General features: G+C 48.5%; 1 protein-coding gene and 1 long non-coding RNA gene across 3 annotated transcripts; one reads left to right on the top strand and one right to left on the bottom strand.

Moving 5' to 3' along the window:
* Positions 1 to 436: 436 nt before the first annotated feature.
* Positions 437 to 1,138, top strand: LOC137661628 (uncharacterized). The gene is made up of 2 exons (XR_011047883.1): positions 437 to 765; positions 1,014 to 1,138. It is a non-coding gene; the product is annotated as an uncharacterized lncRNA (long non-coding RNA).
* A 2,239-nt stretch (positions 1,139 to 3,377) lies between these two features.
* Positions 3,378 to 8,813, bottom strand: TRIB1 (tribbles pseudokinase 1). Of its 2 annotated transcripts, XR_011047855.1 has the most exons (4): positions 8,390 to 8,813; positions 7,698 to 7,990; positions 4,110 to 5,617; positions 3,378 to 3,924 (listed from the first exon to the last, which is right to left on the bottom strand). XR_011047855.1 is itself a non-coding variant. In XM_068396902.1 (3 exons), exons 1-3 carry the CDS (start codon positions 8,690 to 8,692, stop codon positions 5,149 to 5,151), a joined length of 1,065 nt encoding a protein of 354 aa, XP_068253003.1. In that variant the 5' UTR covers positions 8,693 to 8,813; the 3' UTR covers positions 3,378 to 5,148. The 2 variants fall into 2 exon arrangements, 1 of the variants encoding a protein (XP_068253003.1); XM_068396902.1 differs by having other exon boundaries at positions 3,378 to 5,617.
* Between the last annotated feature and the right edge of the window lie 7,770 nt (positions 8,814 to 16,583).

The following is a 16,583-nucleotide window of genomic DNA, read 5'->3' as shown; positions in this document are numbered from 1 at the left end:
GCAGCTGATTCACACCACACTTATTTTCTGTCATCCACCCTTCGTGTCACCCTGATATTTCTTCGAATGATAAGGCTGCGGTGTGTGTGCTCGCAACACACCGCCGTGGTCCTGGTTTCATCTCTTGCTGCAAATTACACATTAATTAACCATTAATAACAGTGGGAGTTGCATGCAGAAATCCACACCCACCGTGATGAGACCGTGCCCTCGGTGAGCAAGTGCCTTATTAATCACCTGCATTTCAGCGCCGGAGCTGCCTCCGCAGCCCCGCGAGACAGACGTCCCTCGGGAGGAGAGCGCACGGGCCCTCGCCAGCCCTAATCCTGCCATAAAGAAAAGCGTTACCTCTTGCTCTATGAATTTTATTTATTTTGGTCCTCTGGGCAGTGCTTGCTGTTGTTAGAAACATGATTGCTTCATACAGTTATGTTAATGTTTGCGTTTGACAGAATGTAATTGATACTTCTGCTCGCTCCGGCTTCAAAGCCAAATTAGGAAATGAAGTGCTGCACATTAGCTTGTTTAGCTGGTTAAATACTGTAAATAAATACATACAGGGCAATGAAAACTAATGAGTTTTCTTTAAGGCATTTTCTAAATAGCTGGCTTCATAAAAAAAAAAAAATAAAAAAAAAGTTCCTGCTGTGAACTCATATCCTGAAGGACTTGTCATTTTGCTGCAAGAAAAATTGATCCTGGCTGAAATCTGAACTCTGGATTTCACTTGGAGAGCAGGATTTTGCAAGTTATGGAGGAATCATGGTAAGAACTGTTGCAAATTTCATGGTAGTTTTACCAACAATAGTTCTGAGAGATGTTGCATTTAACAAAGCCATTTTTTGCAAGGGATTAATTCAGACTGTGGTTATATGTCAAGCTATTCTTCTCAGTGCTCGCTAGGAAAACATTGTATTTGTAAGAAGGATTTGCATAGGATATTTCTTTGTGCTGCTAAACCTGTGCAGTGCCATAATGCTAAACATGGTTTGTTTTTTTTTTTCCCCTGACAGAATGCAACAGCATGCAAAAGAGTGGAAAAATAAAATCTGCTTTTCTATAAAGAGATAATCTGAAGAGATTTGCTTGACAGAATGCACTCAGCAGTGATTGAATAAAATGTGTTTTTCAAGCTTTCTCTCAGGCCTACCCTCAGTGCGTTAAAGCAGAGCTAGAGAAGAGCATTGCACTGGGTTTGCGATGCAGCCAAGTGCAATGAATCTGCGTCTTGCACATCCTATAAAAAATTGTTCTTTTCCCCTTTTCTTTCATAAACAACACATTGATGCAGAAATGCCTTTGACTGACTTGAAGGTGTTCTCCTAAAATCAGGGCACTTCTTTTAGCATAGGTAGACCTGAACCTCTACCAATCCTTCTTAATTAACTGCAAATAACCTCAGCAGTATCACCTGCTTGGCAAAGAGATGTTGACCTTAAACCTGAGCTTGCTGAGCCGGCTGTTTTATCTGGCGCTTTAAGAGGAAGCTGGTATAGGAATTCTGCTGTGCTACTTTAAAATAAAATTATTGAACTGATGCCTAAAATGCAGCCAAAGTATCGAGAGTTGACAAAAATATCTATCTAGGGTGTAAGACCTATCCTGACTGATTGTGGAGCCCAGGATGTAGTGAAAAACCTCAACTTTTTTGTGTTTTGAGCAGCAATGAGAGGAGGCCTGAAGGCTCCCGGCACTTTTCAGAGGCCAGCAATGTCTTGCAACTTCAAGATAAAGATGGTGACCAGCTCTGAGAAATAACATGAGATTCAGTCAGTCCTCATCCAAAAGGTCCATTTAAAGATAGACAAATTATGACTCTCGCAAAAATAAATGTATGCATTGCATAAATCAAAGTTCTCACACCCACCATCAAAGTTTAATCACTTAATATGCTGCTGCTTTCAACATGCGCTGAAACTTTGTATACAGTAACACAAACGATGGGGTTACGAAGCAATAGCAATTTATTCTGCTGTACAAACGGATGTTGCATTATAATCCCTAAAGCAACACAGAGGCTGTTTGCAGATGTTACTACAATTTGGCGTTTATTTTAATTGCTCTACAGTGTAGCTCATGTGAAATAAAGTCATGGGATGACCCACACATTCACCTACTCACGGTGAATTAACTGCAAGGGGAAATAAAAAAGTGTTTTGAAAGTTTTCAAGGTTTCACCAAAACATTATCCTCCTGCAGTTGTTTTAGAAGGATGCATCAGGGCTTCTGTCCAAGCCCCAAAGCACGGTAGGGCAGGGGGGGAATTTAATCAGCCCGGCTATGCGGCACACGTATTTTTACAAGTCTTGCAAGAATAACATCAGTAAAGTAACGAGATATTTCGGTGTCTGACATTCACTCAGCAAGTGCTATAAAATACGCTTACTACCCAGATTGCTGGTTCCTCAGAGTGGGAGTCGAGGTGCCTAATGAAAGTCAGTGCACTTTGCTTTGTCATTGACCAGGTCCCTGTTCCCTCCTGTTCTCTTCCACTCCCCTTCTAAAAGCAGAGCCTATTTAAAAGTTGCTCCTGCTCAAAGAGCTGCCTGGAAGCAGTTGCTCTGGTGAACAGATTTCAAGCAAAAGGACAAAGTTAAACATGAGGCAAAGTATAAATAAAAATCAAGACTCTCTTCCTCCTCCTCTCTACTTGCGAGTGATGATCTCACCGCTCCGGGTGGATTACAAGGGTGGCTTGATCTCTTTCAGGAAAGCACATTCTCTAACCTCGACACTGCTGCTATTTATACTCCTCTTTTCTCACCACAAAGAAAAGCAGCTCTAATAATCTTTCCCTTCGTTTTTAACGGGAGCACCGGGTGGTCTCTGTGCCGCCTCCCGGCAGCGGGGTCAAGCCCCTGCCCACTCGCTCTGGCTCCCCATCAAAGCCGATGCTCTCGACCACTGCCTCTGCGGCTGGCTGCTCACTTTCAGACACCTGAGATGTGATTTTCCACTGGCTTGAGCACCGCGCACGCAGGTGCAGGGTGACAGCCTCGCAGTGCCACAGCGTTTTCTGCTCACAGGGCACAGATGGAAATGAATGCACATGCTGAAAGGCAATAGCGCTGCTGAAGTTCAGAGGCAGAGCTGTAACTCCTCTCCCTCTTGTTTATCAGATGAATAGGATACCTCATTTCATACAGCCCTTTCCACCCCCCGCAAGAGGCAGGAGCCATCCCCTGTCCCCCCCTCATCTCCATGGGAATTCAACCCCAGGCAGAGCTGGGGCTGTCGGGGCTCAGACACAATGGAGCATGCACAGGGACTGTCGATGAGCTGAGCCTCTCTGAGGCCAATCCTCATTTTTTTCAGATTAAACCAAACACACTCAAGCTGCGTTCCCCTCCAGACACTGCAAGAAATGGGGACAAACATTATGAAACCAAGTTTATTAAAACTTTCTACAAGTCAGACTTTATCATTCAGGTTTCCACATACATATACATATTTACAAGTTGGACATAGTGTTTTTAGCTTTTCTGGCAGAGTTTTCTACCAATATATACAAATGTACTGTTTTTCATAGAAGGGTTAAACTGTATCACAGATACAAATGTCAAGCAATCATGAGAGGTTTAGTGCAATGGAGAGCGGTAGGGCCCTGCTCTTAATGCTCATGATTCTGTCAAGTTAGTATTGCCAACAATAATTCACATTAAATTGCTCTTCGACACCTCTTATTAGGACAAAGTACAACAAAACAAGAAAACAAAACCCCAAACACTAAGGTATGTACAAAGTACACAGTCCATGAGGTATACATGGTATTCTCACAATGCGTGGTGGGGCTGCAGCTTGCCAGGGGTTAACCCTTAAAATGACTTCACTCGAACTGTGCTGTGTCGGGGATGTACCACCTCTCGGCCATTTCGGAAGCCGCGCTCTCGCCTAAGGCGAATGGACATCTCTTTGCATAAGCCACTGGACACAAATGTGAAACAAAGGGGAAATTTTAGGCAGGACTAGGCTTTACTTACCCCGAACCCAGGAAGCTAATGATTTAGATATATTCATTATCCATGCACATTGGAAAGACTATGAATAATCATGCAAAAAAATAAAAATTTAAGGGAAAAAAAAAATGTAGCCAGAGGCAAACAACATACCTGAATAACCAACTAAGGGCGTATGGAGATTTCACTCTTAAGACTAACTTTTTGGGGGGTGGAAAGGGGAAGAGGAGAAGGGATGTGATGTTTTTAAGAGTTGAGCCTGTAGAAAAAGACGACGGTGTTTACATGTACTGTACAAGACACCCCTTATCGTTTTCCAAGGGAAGGCGCCCCAGCCGATAGTGTTACGGTTTGGTAAACGGATATGTTTTGGCACTCGGAGCTAACGAGACCTGCTACTTGATGAGCTCGCTGAGGGCATAAAGTTATATAGGCTACGCCATGGTAACGCGAGGCTTGAGTCTATTTAAAATACTTTCCCGGTCAGCAAATGGAATCGGAGGGGATCCGGCTGGGAGATCCACCGGTTTCTGCTTCGGAAAGAGCCACAGCAGTGATTTGTCTTATGGGTGGATGTAGGAGCTTCATGCCTCTGAGAGCAAGAGCAGCTGGAGGAGCAGCAGCAAGGTGGCGGCTGGCCGCGGCGGGCGAAGACCTCCTTCCCTCCCTGAAGTGCGCTTACAGTCAGAAAGCTACTTTGCAAGCCGGCCGGTGTGGCATGCTGAGTCGATTCTCCTTTTTACCCATTTCTGTCAGATTTGCTCAGTTAGAGGTGCGCCTCGTGCCCCCCACCCCCTACACATCGCGGCCAGGGCTCTGCACCCCTGTAGCCACCATGGGAAAGCAGACGGGGCTGCCTTTGTCTCACATCTCACCAGCCGTAAGACTCTGCAGCTGAGATGCGGCCAGTTACACCGGCGGAGGATGTGGGAGGCAGGAGAAAAGCCAGGAGGCTCTCGACAAGCTGCACGGGTCCTCAGGGCGGGCGGGACGGACCTGCCAGCTCAGCGAGAGGATGAAACTGAGCACACTCAGGGAGCAGAGATTACGGGTTGGTGTTTCTTTTAAACAAGGTCACTTTTCTGACCATACTGGCACTTTAAGATGCTGTTGAGTTTGCCAACGTGGAAAAATGAAACCCTACGAAGATGCCGGAGGTGAGAACCGCCGAGGTTTTTTTGAGATTTTGGGGTTAGCAGAAGAAGGAACTAATATCGTCACTGTCTCCGTGGTATTCTGGAACAATTTGATCTGAAGTTCCTGTCTCCTGGTCTGTATATCCAGGCTCCAAGACCGCCTCGAACCAAGGGTGAAGCAAGATCTCCGGAGCAGTGAGTCTTTCAGAGGGCTCCCGCCGCAGGAGGCTGCGAATGAGGCATCGGGCTTTGGGGGAGACGTGGTCAGGAATACAGAACTGTCCGCGCCGGATTTTGGAAAAGAGAGTGCTAGGGTCCGAGTCATGGAAGGGATAGCGTCCCACTAGCAGGGTGTAGAGCATCACTCCTAAACTCCACACGTCGGCCGATTTTCCAGAGTAAGTCCCCGTCGTGTTTAGGATCTCAGGGCTGACGTACGCCGGGCAGCCGTGCTTGTCTGAGAGCGCATCGTCTTCGCCTTTGATGATGTGTGTGTCTTCCAGGCTCTCCAGCCGCAGCTGAGTCCTAGGGAGGGCAGGAGAGGAAGCCACCGGTTAGAAATAGCAGCACCCAGGCACAAGCAGGCATGGCGAGCCCCCCGCCACGGCAATCCCCACTTCCCTTCTCGCATCGGCATGAAGGAAAGGAGAGGAAACACTTTTTAATTCACAGCGGAGTCGCCTGGACTCCTGGACCCGTGTAATGGAAGCACAGCTGTGTGCATCAGGGAGGCACTCAGCGATGCCTGCTTATTTACGAGGGATTTTAACAACACAGAGGGCTCTCGAGGAACACCAGCAAGTCACCTTCTGCCTACACACGGTGCACTGCAACTGCGGGGGGTTAATCGGCTACAACGCATGGCATCGTACCCGCTGCTATTTGCGGTCCAGGCTTTGAGCAAACAGCGTCCAGCTGTGTGATTTTGCAAACCGCAAAGCCCAGCTCCCTTCTGTGCTCGTGGGGATCATTGGCTCCCCTCAGTTCTGTATTTTATTTTTTAAATTTTATTTTGTAATTATTATTCTTTTTGCCTTTCTGGAGGGTACCACCGCACCCCGCCACCTCCCGAGCGGAGATGGGTCCACCCTGACCTTCCGTTTTCGGGGGGCAGGGGAGGTTCACATCAGCACGGGAGCCACCGGCTCGCCCTGGAAAGGCTCCATGCTGCCTTGCAGCCCGCCGGGGTGCAGATGCCTCGGCTGCAGCCTGTCCTCAGCCTGACCTCGCCAAATACCCATTGGTTCTGCAAACGGAAAATATGACTCAACGCGAACAGTGGGCCCAGGATTGGCTGCGGGAGCCCTGAAACTGCACCTGTGCCGGAGAGCCCGAGTCCGCCTGCCATTGCTTAACCCTCTTCTTGCCAAATGGGATGCACATGACGGTCGCCTGTGCAACGCGTTATTTCCAAACCAGCGAGACTGTGTGCAATGTAACATTTCAACAAATGTTTCATCTTCTGATGGGCGGGAAAAGCTGCAATAGTTTCCTTCAAAGGAATTACTTTCTTTGCATGTCAACACATGGTTGTTTCTGTTTAAGAGGGGCAGTGCTGGTTAATTTTCTTATCGTGTTTTATAAACGATATCCTGAAGAAGCGTTAGCCCAGTCAGAAAAAAAAAAAAAACGAAAACCACACCACGCTTTTTCTTCTGCTCCAGTAATATCACCTCCAGTTTCATCAGATTAAGCACAACTCCATTACAGCTTTTACTTATTTTTTCAGCTTTCCGCAGGATAAGCAGCTAGTCAGAGTCAGTTTTGCTGATTAAAAATGTATTTCTGGCTCTGCCACATGCGGTGAGGCACTACAAGAGCAGCAAACACTCCAGGGAAATACTGAATTGTTTCCCTCATCTAAATTTAACAACCAGATCTCCTTTCTATAAACCTAGGCTTTAGGCTAAGTGCTTTTCTGCCTTGCAGGATTCCCAAAGCAATATTTAACAGTGTCCCACCTTCCCTCCCGTGTGTGTCCCTGGGCACAGGGGCCACAGAAAGCACCGCCACGGGTAGCAGAGGAGGGATAAAAGCCTCGAAGGACACAGCCCATCTTTCGTTAGCAGTGCAACCCTGATGAGCAGGGGATTTCAGTGAGGAGACCCCTCCTGACTACCCCTCTCCTGACCACTGTTCTGCCATGGGGCAGCTCTCCCGGGTGCAAGGAGGGACCAGAGCTCCAGCTCCTCTCACCTCCTGCTCCCCCTCCCCAGCACAACGCCTCAGCCTCCCTCCTCTCCTTCTCTCTGCCTTTTATTCATTTTACACTGAAGGAGTGGCACACATGACATCTTCTGGCGCTAACGAGCATCCCAACTATCGTCCCTTTGTCTGCCAGCTGGTTTCACTGAACTTCTGCTGAATGAGAGGAAGCTCCAGGAGAGCTTCCTCCCTTTCATCAGTCGAGATCTAACCAAGAATAAGTGCGTACGGGTTAGATCCGTGACCTACTACACACATGTGACGGGGACCTACTCAGATCGCTCACAGGTGATGCCTGGCTGACACGGCCGTTTCCACTCCTTGGACGCTTTATGCCTCTCTGGATGTGGCATTCCTCCCTCCCCACTCACCCCAGGGCTGGCTGGTGACAACCGCCTACCTTTCTTCATTAGAGAAGACAAATTTCCTGAGCTTGAGGTCACCAAGTACGATGGCCGACTGGTGGCAGTGAGCTACAGCCGAGACGATCTGCTTGAACAGCCGGGCAGCCTCCTCTTCCCTCAGCCTCTTGCAGCTCCTCACATAGGAGTGCATGTCCCCAAAGTCCTTTTCAAAGAAGACATAGGCCTTGGTGTCCCCGAGGATGACTTCGACAACCCCGGTGATGTTTCTATGTGACGGCAGCTGAATGTAAGGCCGGATCTTGTCCTGGTAGTGTTTGAGGGGGAACACCTGTGAAAAGGAAATTAAACCAAAATTCATTCTCAAGGGCGTTGAAAGTGGCCGCTCGCGTAGCAACTCTCCCCAAACAATGACGAGGGAGCTGGAGGGGAGCCAGGGCTCGGCAGGAACGCCGTTCAAAACAGTTACCGAGACCCTTCCTGTTCATTTTATATCGACAAGGAAAAAAAAAAAATAAAACAAACCACCACCCCCAAAGCTTTACTCCGAGGTAACCCGGAGTTACTTCCAACACACGTAATCCCCACCGGCAGCAAGCCGGGCGTTTCTAAGCCGGGAGCAGCGGGAGGATGTTTTTTGCAAGGCTCTCCCCGGGTCGAGCGCTCAGAAACACCGGGAGGATCCACACCCCCCCGCTCCCCATCCGCGCCCGCGGAGCTCCGCGCTCACCTTGCAGCGCAGCTCCCGGCCGGAGCTGACGCTCAGCGCCCGCGACACCTGCTCGCGCTCGGCCAGCGGCAGCAGCAGGTACGAAGCGATGAGGCTGGGACCCGCCGCCCCCCCGCCGGCGGGAGACGCGGGGGAACAAGGCGAACCGGGTGAGCTCAGGCAGTCCGGGGGTCCGCAGTCAGCCAGGCGAGGGCATTTGGCAGCCGGTGTTTCTTCGGCGGGACCGTCGTGGAGAGGCTGGAGCCGCTTGGCCGGAGCGCTGCGGCAGCGGGCGGCCGGCAGCAGGGACGCGGGGCGGCTCATGGAGGGGAGCGGGGAAGGGGCCGCGGAGCTAAAGGCGGGGGGTACGGGCTTGGCGCATCCCTTCCTTCTCCTCGCCGAAACCTCGGGTTGTGTCCACCATCTGCTGCCGACTCCGCGCTAAAGTAGTTGGAGGCTTTTAAAAAAAAAAAAAAAAAAGAAAAAAAAAAAAAAAAAAGAAGTGATTCTCCTCCTCCTCCTGGCCCTGACGCACGGGGAAATGGGAGGAGGGAGGCTCGGACACGCCTGCTCTGCTCCGCCTGCTCCTCTCCGCGTCCCCGGTCCCAGCGGGTCACGCCGCCCCGCCCGGCGGCGTGACCCGCTGGGACCGGGGACGCGGCGGGGACCCCCCTCCCGTGGTCCTCCAGCCGGTCATCTCACGTCCGACTCAGTCTCCTGAGGCTGGCAGCGCTTGGGGGGGGTCACCCCTCGCTTTTGGGGTTCGCCACTCGCAAGCCCAGCGTGCTTGTAAAACCCTCAAGCCTCCACCGCCCGCTTGTAAGCACAAAGATAAAGGGCAAGGAGCTTATTCCAGAGGAGGGCCACGAAAATGATGAGCTGGAGCACCTCTCCTATGAAGACAGGCTGAGAGAGTTGGGGCTGTTCAGCCTGGAGAAGAGAAAGCTCCGGGGAGACCTTCTAGCAGCCTTCCAGTACCTGAAGGGGCCTCCAGGAAAGCAAGAGAGGGGCTTTTTACAAGGGCAGGTAGTGATAGGATGAGGGGTAATGGTTTTAAACTGAGAGAGGGGAGATTTAGATTAGATATTAGGAAGAAATTCTTTACTGTGAGGGTGGTGAGACACTGGAGCAGGTTGCCCAGAGAAGCTGTGGCTGCCCCCTCCCTGGCAGTGTTCAAGGCCAGGTTGGATGGGGCTTTGAGCAGCCTGGTCTAGCGGAAAGGTGTCCCTGCCTGTGGCAGGGGGGTTGGAACTAGGTGATCTTTAAGGTCCCTTCCAACCCAAACCATTCTATGATTCTAGCAAAGCTAAGCAAGGAGAAAAGTCACCGGTACCGAAAGATGAGCGTCTGCAAAGGCAACCCTGGAAATGGCAGCAGCGTGGTTTATCCACCACCAGCGTGTGCTGCTGGGAAACGGTGCCAGAAATTTTTGAATGCCACTGTAGTGCTTTCGAGACAGCATCGCCTCGTGCGATGTGTAAAAACAAAAAGTTAAGCCAGGCTAATTGTGGAGAGAAAGTGAGCCCAGCTCTGTCTGCAGGAGCTTCTCCTTTATACATTTGGCACAGCTTCTCCCCAGCTCCAGTTCTTACTTTTCTCTAATCACTAATTAACCATCATTCATCCCAAGGTTTGCATCACGGAGCTGTTGTGTATTTACCACCGTTCGTTCATGAGCGTGGACTTAATGTTCACCATCAGAAATATTTTGCGTTGGGTGTTCCCCATGTTAAAACTCTCTGCTCTCCGAAAAAGGAATCGCATCGAGAGCAAGCAGCAGCCAGCGGCTGCAGTGACCCGTGAGGAGCAGAGAGTCGAGCTCAGCAGCCACCATCGGGCTCAGCAGTGTGGGTTTAAAGGAATAGTAAATAGATTTGCAGCCAGGACTGTTAGTAAATGGAAGAAAAATGAGAGAAAACCAGACAACAAATCATCCCTGGAAAAAATGCAGACAGCTGTAGTTTTGACAAGAGTGCTTCAGAAGGAAACTCTACGGCTTTTCTGTTTACATATATGCAAATTTTCTGTAATTCAGTGCTGAGGCTTCCCTAATAACCCAGGGAGCCTGCGTTTTAGTGTTCTGTAGGATCAGTTCCTCTACCATTTTGGTTTCTCCAACCCTGGTGTGTTTAAGCAGCAGAGAGGGACGGGGACCCCCTCCAGCCCTGAAGCCCGTGATGCCACGCATGCAGGTATTCACCCAGATTCCTGACAGATAACTGCGCGGCAAACCCGTGCATGCCTTCAGCTACTTCTAGTGTATTTTAAGAAACACATGAAACTCTTGTGCGGGGTGACTCACAGCATAGCAGTCCCACTAATGCATTTAAACATAAAATGCATATGCCATAAAGGGATATCCCAGGGCCTGCATTTTCCTTTTTTTTTTTCCCCCAGAAATACAATTCCGTTAATGTCTGCAGATTGTTGCTGAGCGATTCACCACAACTCCGCAAGCACGCTATTTTATTTCGTTCCTCTCATAGGTAAAACACGCGAGAGTATCCATCAGACCTTTGTTTCACTTTCCCCTTCCTGGAAGTTTTATGATCAGGATGCCACTGCCGGGTGAATTTAGGTGAATTCTGCGTGTGTGGGCTGCTTCCTGCAGCTGAGATGATACCATGTGGTGGGGGGAAGGGTGTCAGTGATTTTTGGGGACAGGGGAAGTGGATAGACACATCATCAAATTAGTAATGGACCTATGTAAATGTACTCATGGGTGTTCTTGGTGTAGAACAGCACCCCCTGTAGCGCGCTCAGGCTGAGAGAGTGCACCTGGGGTAAGTACCTGCCTTTGGTCCTCACCCTCTCGAAGATCCCTTTCTGTCCGCTCCTGTGCCAGCTCTCTGTACCCTTTGAGCAGAAGGCCCACACTGAGGATCCATTTGCATACCCTTCACCTTCCCAGCCTCTCACCCATTTAAAGCCTCTTAGAGTCCATGGCTGGTCACCTCATGCTGGCCCCACGCCCCAGGACCAGCACAGGTGCTTGGTTCAGGCTACTGGCAGCCAAATGGGGGATGGCACCCATTGGTCCTTAAGAAGGTCAAAGCCCCCCCCGTCATCCTGTCCCCTCCCAAAAAGCATCTGGGGTGTGAGGGGAGAGCAGAGCACAGAGGTACGCACAGCATTGCACCCCACAGTCCTGCCACAGGCTCCTGGGGCCTGGGCAGCCTCTTCTCACAGGGACTCCCCAGACTTCATGCTCTGTTCCTGCTAACTGGAGCACAGAAACTGGGTGTGCCATCCCCAAAGACCAGGGAAAAGATAACCCCTGAGCAATTCGTCCGAGAAGTGTGGGTGGGTGCCCTCTCCCAGCTGACTACATAGACCAAACTTCAGTTGTCTATGTGTGGCTGAGATGAACCCAAGCTTATATCTCCCAGGTGTCAGGTCTTTGCAAAATGGGGGCAGTTCTTCACAGCAGGAAACCTTCATTGCTTCTTTAAAATGCCTGGCATGCTTTCAGGTACTCAAAGCATTGATGTCATGAATAAACATACAGTAGCAATTATTAACCAAATTATTAATGCTCACTACCTTATTCTCAAGCCTTACATTTTGGGTATGGATCGTAAGAAAAGGTGCACATCCAGATTCCTCTCCCTCCCCACCAGACTCATTCCAACATGAAGAGCAGAGAAGTGATTCCCACTTTGGGTTCTCTGTTTTTTCTAATTTTGGCTGATCCCTGAAATGCAAAAAAAAAAAAAAGGATGACAAGGATGGTGTCTGATGACCTGCTCGGCATGGTGCTTCTCAGAGGGTTGAAACTTGTTTATCATCTCCTCAGAGGGTTGAAACTTGTTTATCATCTCCACCAGTGCTTGCATGCAAGCCTGGTTTTGTTATGAACCAGTGCAGAAAACAGGAGGAACTCCAGGGAGAGGTTTGTTGAAGAGCAGAACTGTTGCAGCATTTCAGTGTTAGAAGATTTTTGCAGAACATGGGGCTACCACACTTGCTGTAGCGGTCTCTTGTCCATTGTGGGTCACACTACTGGCTTTTAAGCATCCAGGCATATCTCCTGTGTTAGTCTCCTCCTGAAATCAAGCGCCATTGGGGGGGGTCTTCATTCTATTCCCTGCACAAGCCTTCATCATTCCATTTCCCCCTCCCCTCAAAAAGATTTTTTGGGGGCTACCTGCTTAGCGTACACGAGATGAATACTAGCATGGCAATTCTCAGCTGTGCCTGCGGTGAATTTGAGTCTGAATGGCTTTACAGCCCTTCCAAATGAACCAAGGTAATGTTGCACTTCTCTGATGGATAGCACTGTAAATCATGGTGGAGCACAGACCAGTGCAGAATTACACTTATAGATGTAACTTTGGGATAAAACATTGACTCTGTGGATGAGTCTTGCTACCCAAGTGCTGGAAAAATGAACCGCTGTGAGCCAGCAGACTACAAGGAACCTAACACCCACCCCTGGATGCTCTGACAGGGGCCCGGTACCAGTGAGCTGGGGCAGGGATGGCCCTTGGGAGTACCGATGAGTAGTCTTTGCGCTTGGCAAAGGACAACAGTGTGCAACCAGCACTTTACAAACGCTAAGGAAGTCTGAGGAGCTCCCAGTCAAAGGATATTACAAAACCATTACAAAAAGTAGATCCTGCCTTGGCAAATGACAGTCAAAGCAAGCGGGACTGCTCGCTGTCTCCTCTCTTCTGGAGTCCCGGCTGCTAGGCGAGGAGCTGGGACTGAAGCAGAGATGCGATCCTGTGGGATGTGTATCACAGATCTGGCACGTGCCAGCAAAGGGAAGGGTCTTGCCCAGCACAGATTTGCCAGAACTCTGGCAAGCTGAATGTTGCTCTTCATATATTTTTTTATCTTTTTTGAAGCAGACAAGCAGTGCTATTGCAGCTGCCAGATGAAGGATCCAGAATTTCTGGTGGAGAGGCATCAACATCCTCTTCTCCTGGCACGTTATTTTATTTAAGGGAATTTTTGTTACGTGGTCTTCACGCCTGTCTCGCCCTCAGCCAGTGCCTACACTCACCTGATCAGCTGCTTTTCCTTAGATGCTCACAAAATTATCTCCGCTGCTCCAGTTCTCTGACCCTTTATCTTTGTAACTAGAACAGCCGGAGGCAATGAGAATTGTGTAACCATCTCCCCACTTCCCAGGTGCTTGGGACAGGTCTGGTAGCTTTGATAATATGTCTCATGGGCTACACGGAGTAAATCTCTATTAGATTAGGCCACTTATAAATAAACTGTCTGCTTGCTATGGAAAGAAATTAGAAAGTCATTATTTTAGTCATGGGATGAGAGAGGCATGACACACAAATACTTCAGCTACAATTAAACTATCAGGCAAACGATGAAATATAAATATCTTTATTTTCAAGTTATCTCAAGCCATGTAATGAAACTTGAACTACTGCTGGATTGAAAGCCAGCAATTTAAAACCAGCAGGTTGTCCATAATCTACCAGTGTATAGAATCACCCTGCACAGACAGGGCTCAAAGAGTAGTTGTGTGGCCAGATGATAAAGAACTTAAAAGTAATGTTTTTCATAGCAGGAATGGCTTCTGTGATGATAAACCCACAACCATCCTTAGACACTGTGGAACTCAGCGACAGATTCACTGTTAAGATATAAAACACATGACAAGCATATAGCAACATCAAAGAAGTGCAGTGTAATGGTGTTCAGATGTCTCCCCTCAAGCCCGCACAGAAGCTGCTCTGAGGGCTGCTGTTGCTAGGAGCTCTAGCTAATTCCCTTCTGATAAGCCAGTTGTTATCAAATCCAAGGAGTCTCATGAGCAGCACCTCCTGACTTTCTTCCTTTGCGGACTGAAGGGCATGACAGCTTCTTCTGTTGCTTGAAAGACGTGTGAAGGTTCAGGTTTTTAAACCTCAAATCCTGTTTTTACTTCAGAAATTGATTGCACAAGCGGACAGTGAATGAGTGTCTCTCCATTTCCCTTGCGGTCAGAGAAGATCCTATTCATACTGAGTTTACAAGCAAACACTTCCTTTGGTAAGCTTCCCATGCAATTCAATTCATGTGCGTGCTTTCAAGCTCTGTCTTCGGGTCTGGACTAACATCAGAATAAGTGAGCCAGGCAGGCTCTCTCCTCAGCCCTCCGCAGCATTTTCTGCAGCATTTTGAAATGATGAAACACACGGTGTTTTCTGTATGTTGCTGCAGTCCTGTTAAGTCACTGAGCTTACTCATGCATCAAAAGGCTAAGCGCTTACAGGGGTATCTACTGTACGATGTACATGCAGCCCAAAATTTTACTTGCTTAACAATCAATCTGATGTTTTTACTTCTTATAGTTACTGGCTGGCAGCCTAGAATCAGCTGGCACCTTCATATAGGAGTCTTCTCTGAGCACTGCTGTGACCGTGTCGTGTGTTTGAAATAATATGTATTAACAGTAAGTATTTTATGACCAGAAAATAAATCATTATTTACAGAAGACCTGGAATTTGCAGTCAGTACTAGTCTGTACTAGTAGTAGGAGCCATCAGCTTAAGGTTTTGGCTGTAGCAAGAGAAAGGAAGATCTGTCCTTGGGATGTTCTAACATTTTCCACTCCAGGAAGCCCCTTTCCCAGGTGCATCTTCTTCACTGTATATATAAGCTCATCATGAGCCAGCAGTGTGCACTTGCAGCCCAGAAGGCCAACTGTATCCTGGGCTGCATCAAAAGAAGCGTGGCCAGCAGGTCGAGGGAGGTGATTCTGCCCCTCTTGTGAGACCCCACCTGGAGTACTGCGTCCAGCTCTGGGGCCCCCAACATAAGAAGGACATGGAGCTGTTGGAGCGAGTCCAGAGGAGGGCCACGAAGATGATCAGAGGGCTGGAGCACCTCTGCTATGGAGACAGGCTGAGAGAGTTGGGGCTGTTCAGCCTGGAGAAGAGAAAGCTCCCGGGAGAGCCTTCCAGTACCTGAAGGGGGCCTACAGGAAAGCAGGAGAGGGACTTTTTACAAGGGCAAGTCCAAGGATAGGATGAGGGGTAATGGTTTTAAACTGAAAGAGGGTAGATTTAGATTAGATATTAGGAAGAAATTCTTGACTGTGAGGGTGGTGAGACACTGGAACAGGTTGCCCAGAGAAGCTGTGGATGCCCCCTCCCTGGCGGGTTCAAGGCCAGGTTGGATGGGCTTTGAGCAACCTGGTCTAGTGGAAGGTGTCCCTGCCTGTGGCAGGAGGGTTTGCACTAGATGATCTTTAAGGTCCCTTCCAACCCAAACCATTCTATCATTCTATGATTCTATAACAGAGCACTATCTATTATGGAAATGTTCAGTTAACGGACCACACAGTACCTCAGGGTCCATGCATGGAGATTTTTAGGGAAGGTGGAGATTAACATTCACTTTAAGCAGCAGTGGAAGTTAATCAAGTTGCACAGTGAATTCTAAGCTAGTTTTGGCCACAACACTAGAGCTATTCCTGAGAAAAACGTCATGAGGTACTTGTGACCACAGGTAGGTAAGACCTTTGTCATCAGCCACTCATGAGGAAACATGAGTATGTCCAGGAGGACATTGTCTAAAATAAGGCAGTGTGTTGGCCTTGGCTGTTGAGTCATCGGTATCACTTCCTGCAGCCCCTGCTTTTGCTCTGGGTATTTCTCAAGGGAGCACTGACTTAGCCTAGGCTTTTTGATTCTTCTAGAATGAATAAGATCACAGCTCCAGAGCAGTAATGATGAATATGTCCTTGATTCAGAGGAATAGGCGCTTCTTTTAGCACAAGTGTGCTAAATCTTCCATGAGAAGCCTGCCTGATTAGCTTTTATCTTTACACGTCACGGCTTCACTGATTTGAAAACTTCAGAGTCTCTAGTTGTAAAATGGAGAATTCTGCTTCACGGGGAGATTCTGTTCAAGTGAGAGAGCTGTGTTAATGGCTCATGCCTCAGGGTACCACTGAAAGCTGTTGCACATGGATCTCTCTTGCCTTTTCTTTATTTTAATGTTTGATTAGACATTTCTTTAATCGCTCAAAATACTACGTGGAACTTCTGTTCTCTGGCAGAAACATCCTCACCAGGTTTCAGTGACAGACCCTTCTCAGCTACACTGAGGTTTGCTGCATTGTAAAGCACGCCTTACAGAAAAGAAAAAAAAAAACAACTCACCTCTGAGTTTCTTTCCTTAAATATTGTTGCAAAATTTCTGACGTCAAACAATGAGACACAAATTACCCTGTGAACTGTTAACATATGCCTGTTTACAT

This window comes from Nyctibius grandis, chromosome 3 (genome assembly GCF_013368605.1).
Source record: "Nyctibius grandis isolate bNycGra1 chromosome 3, bNycGra1.pri, whole genome shotgun sequence".
Taxonomy (NCBI): Eukaryota; Metazoa; Chordata; class Aves; order Nyctibiiformes; family Nyctibiidae; genus Nyctibius; species Nyctibius grandis.
The sequence above is the reverse complement of the archived record's forward strand: the minus strand, read 5'-3'. Positions and strand labels throughout refer to the sequence as shown.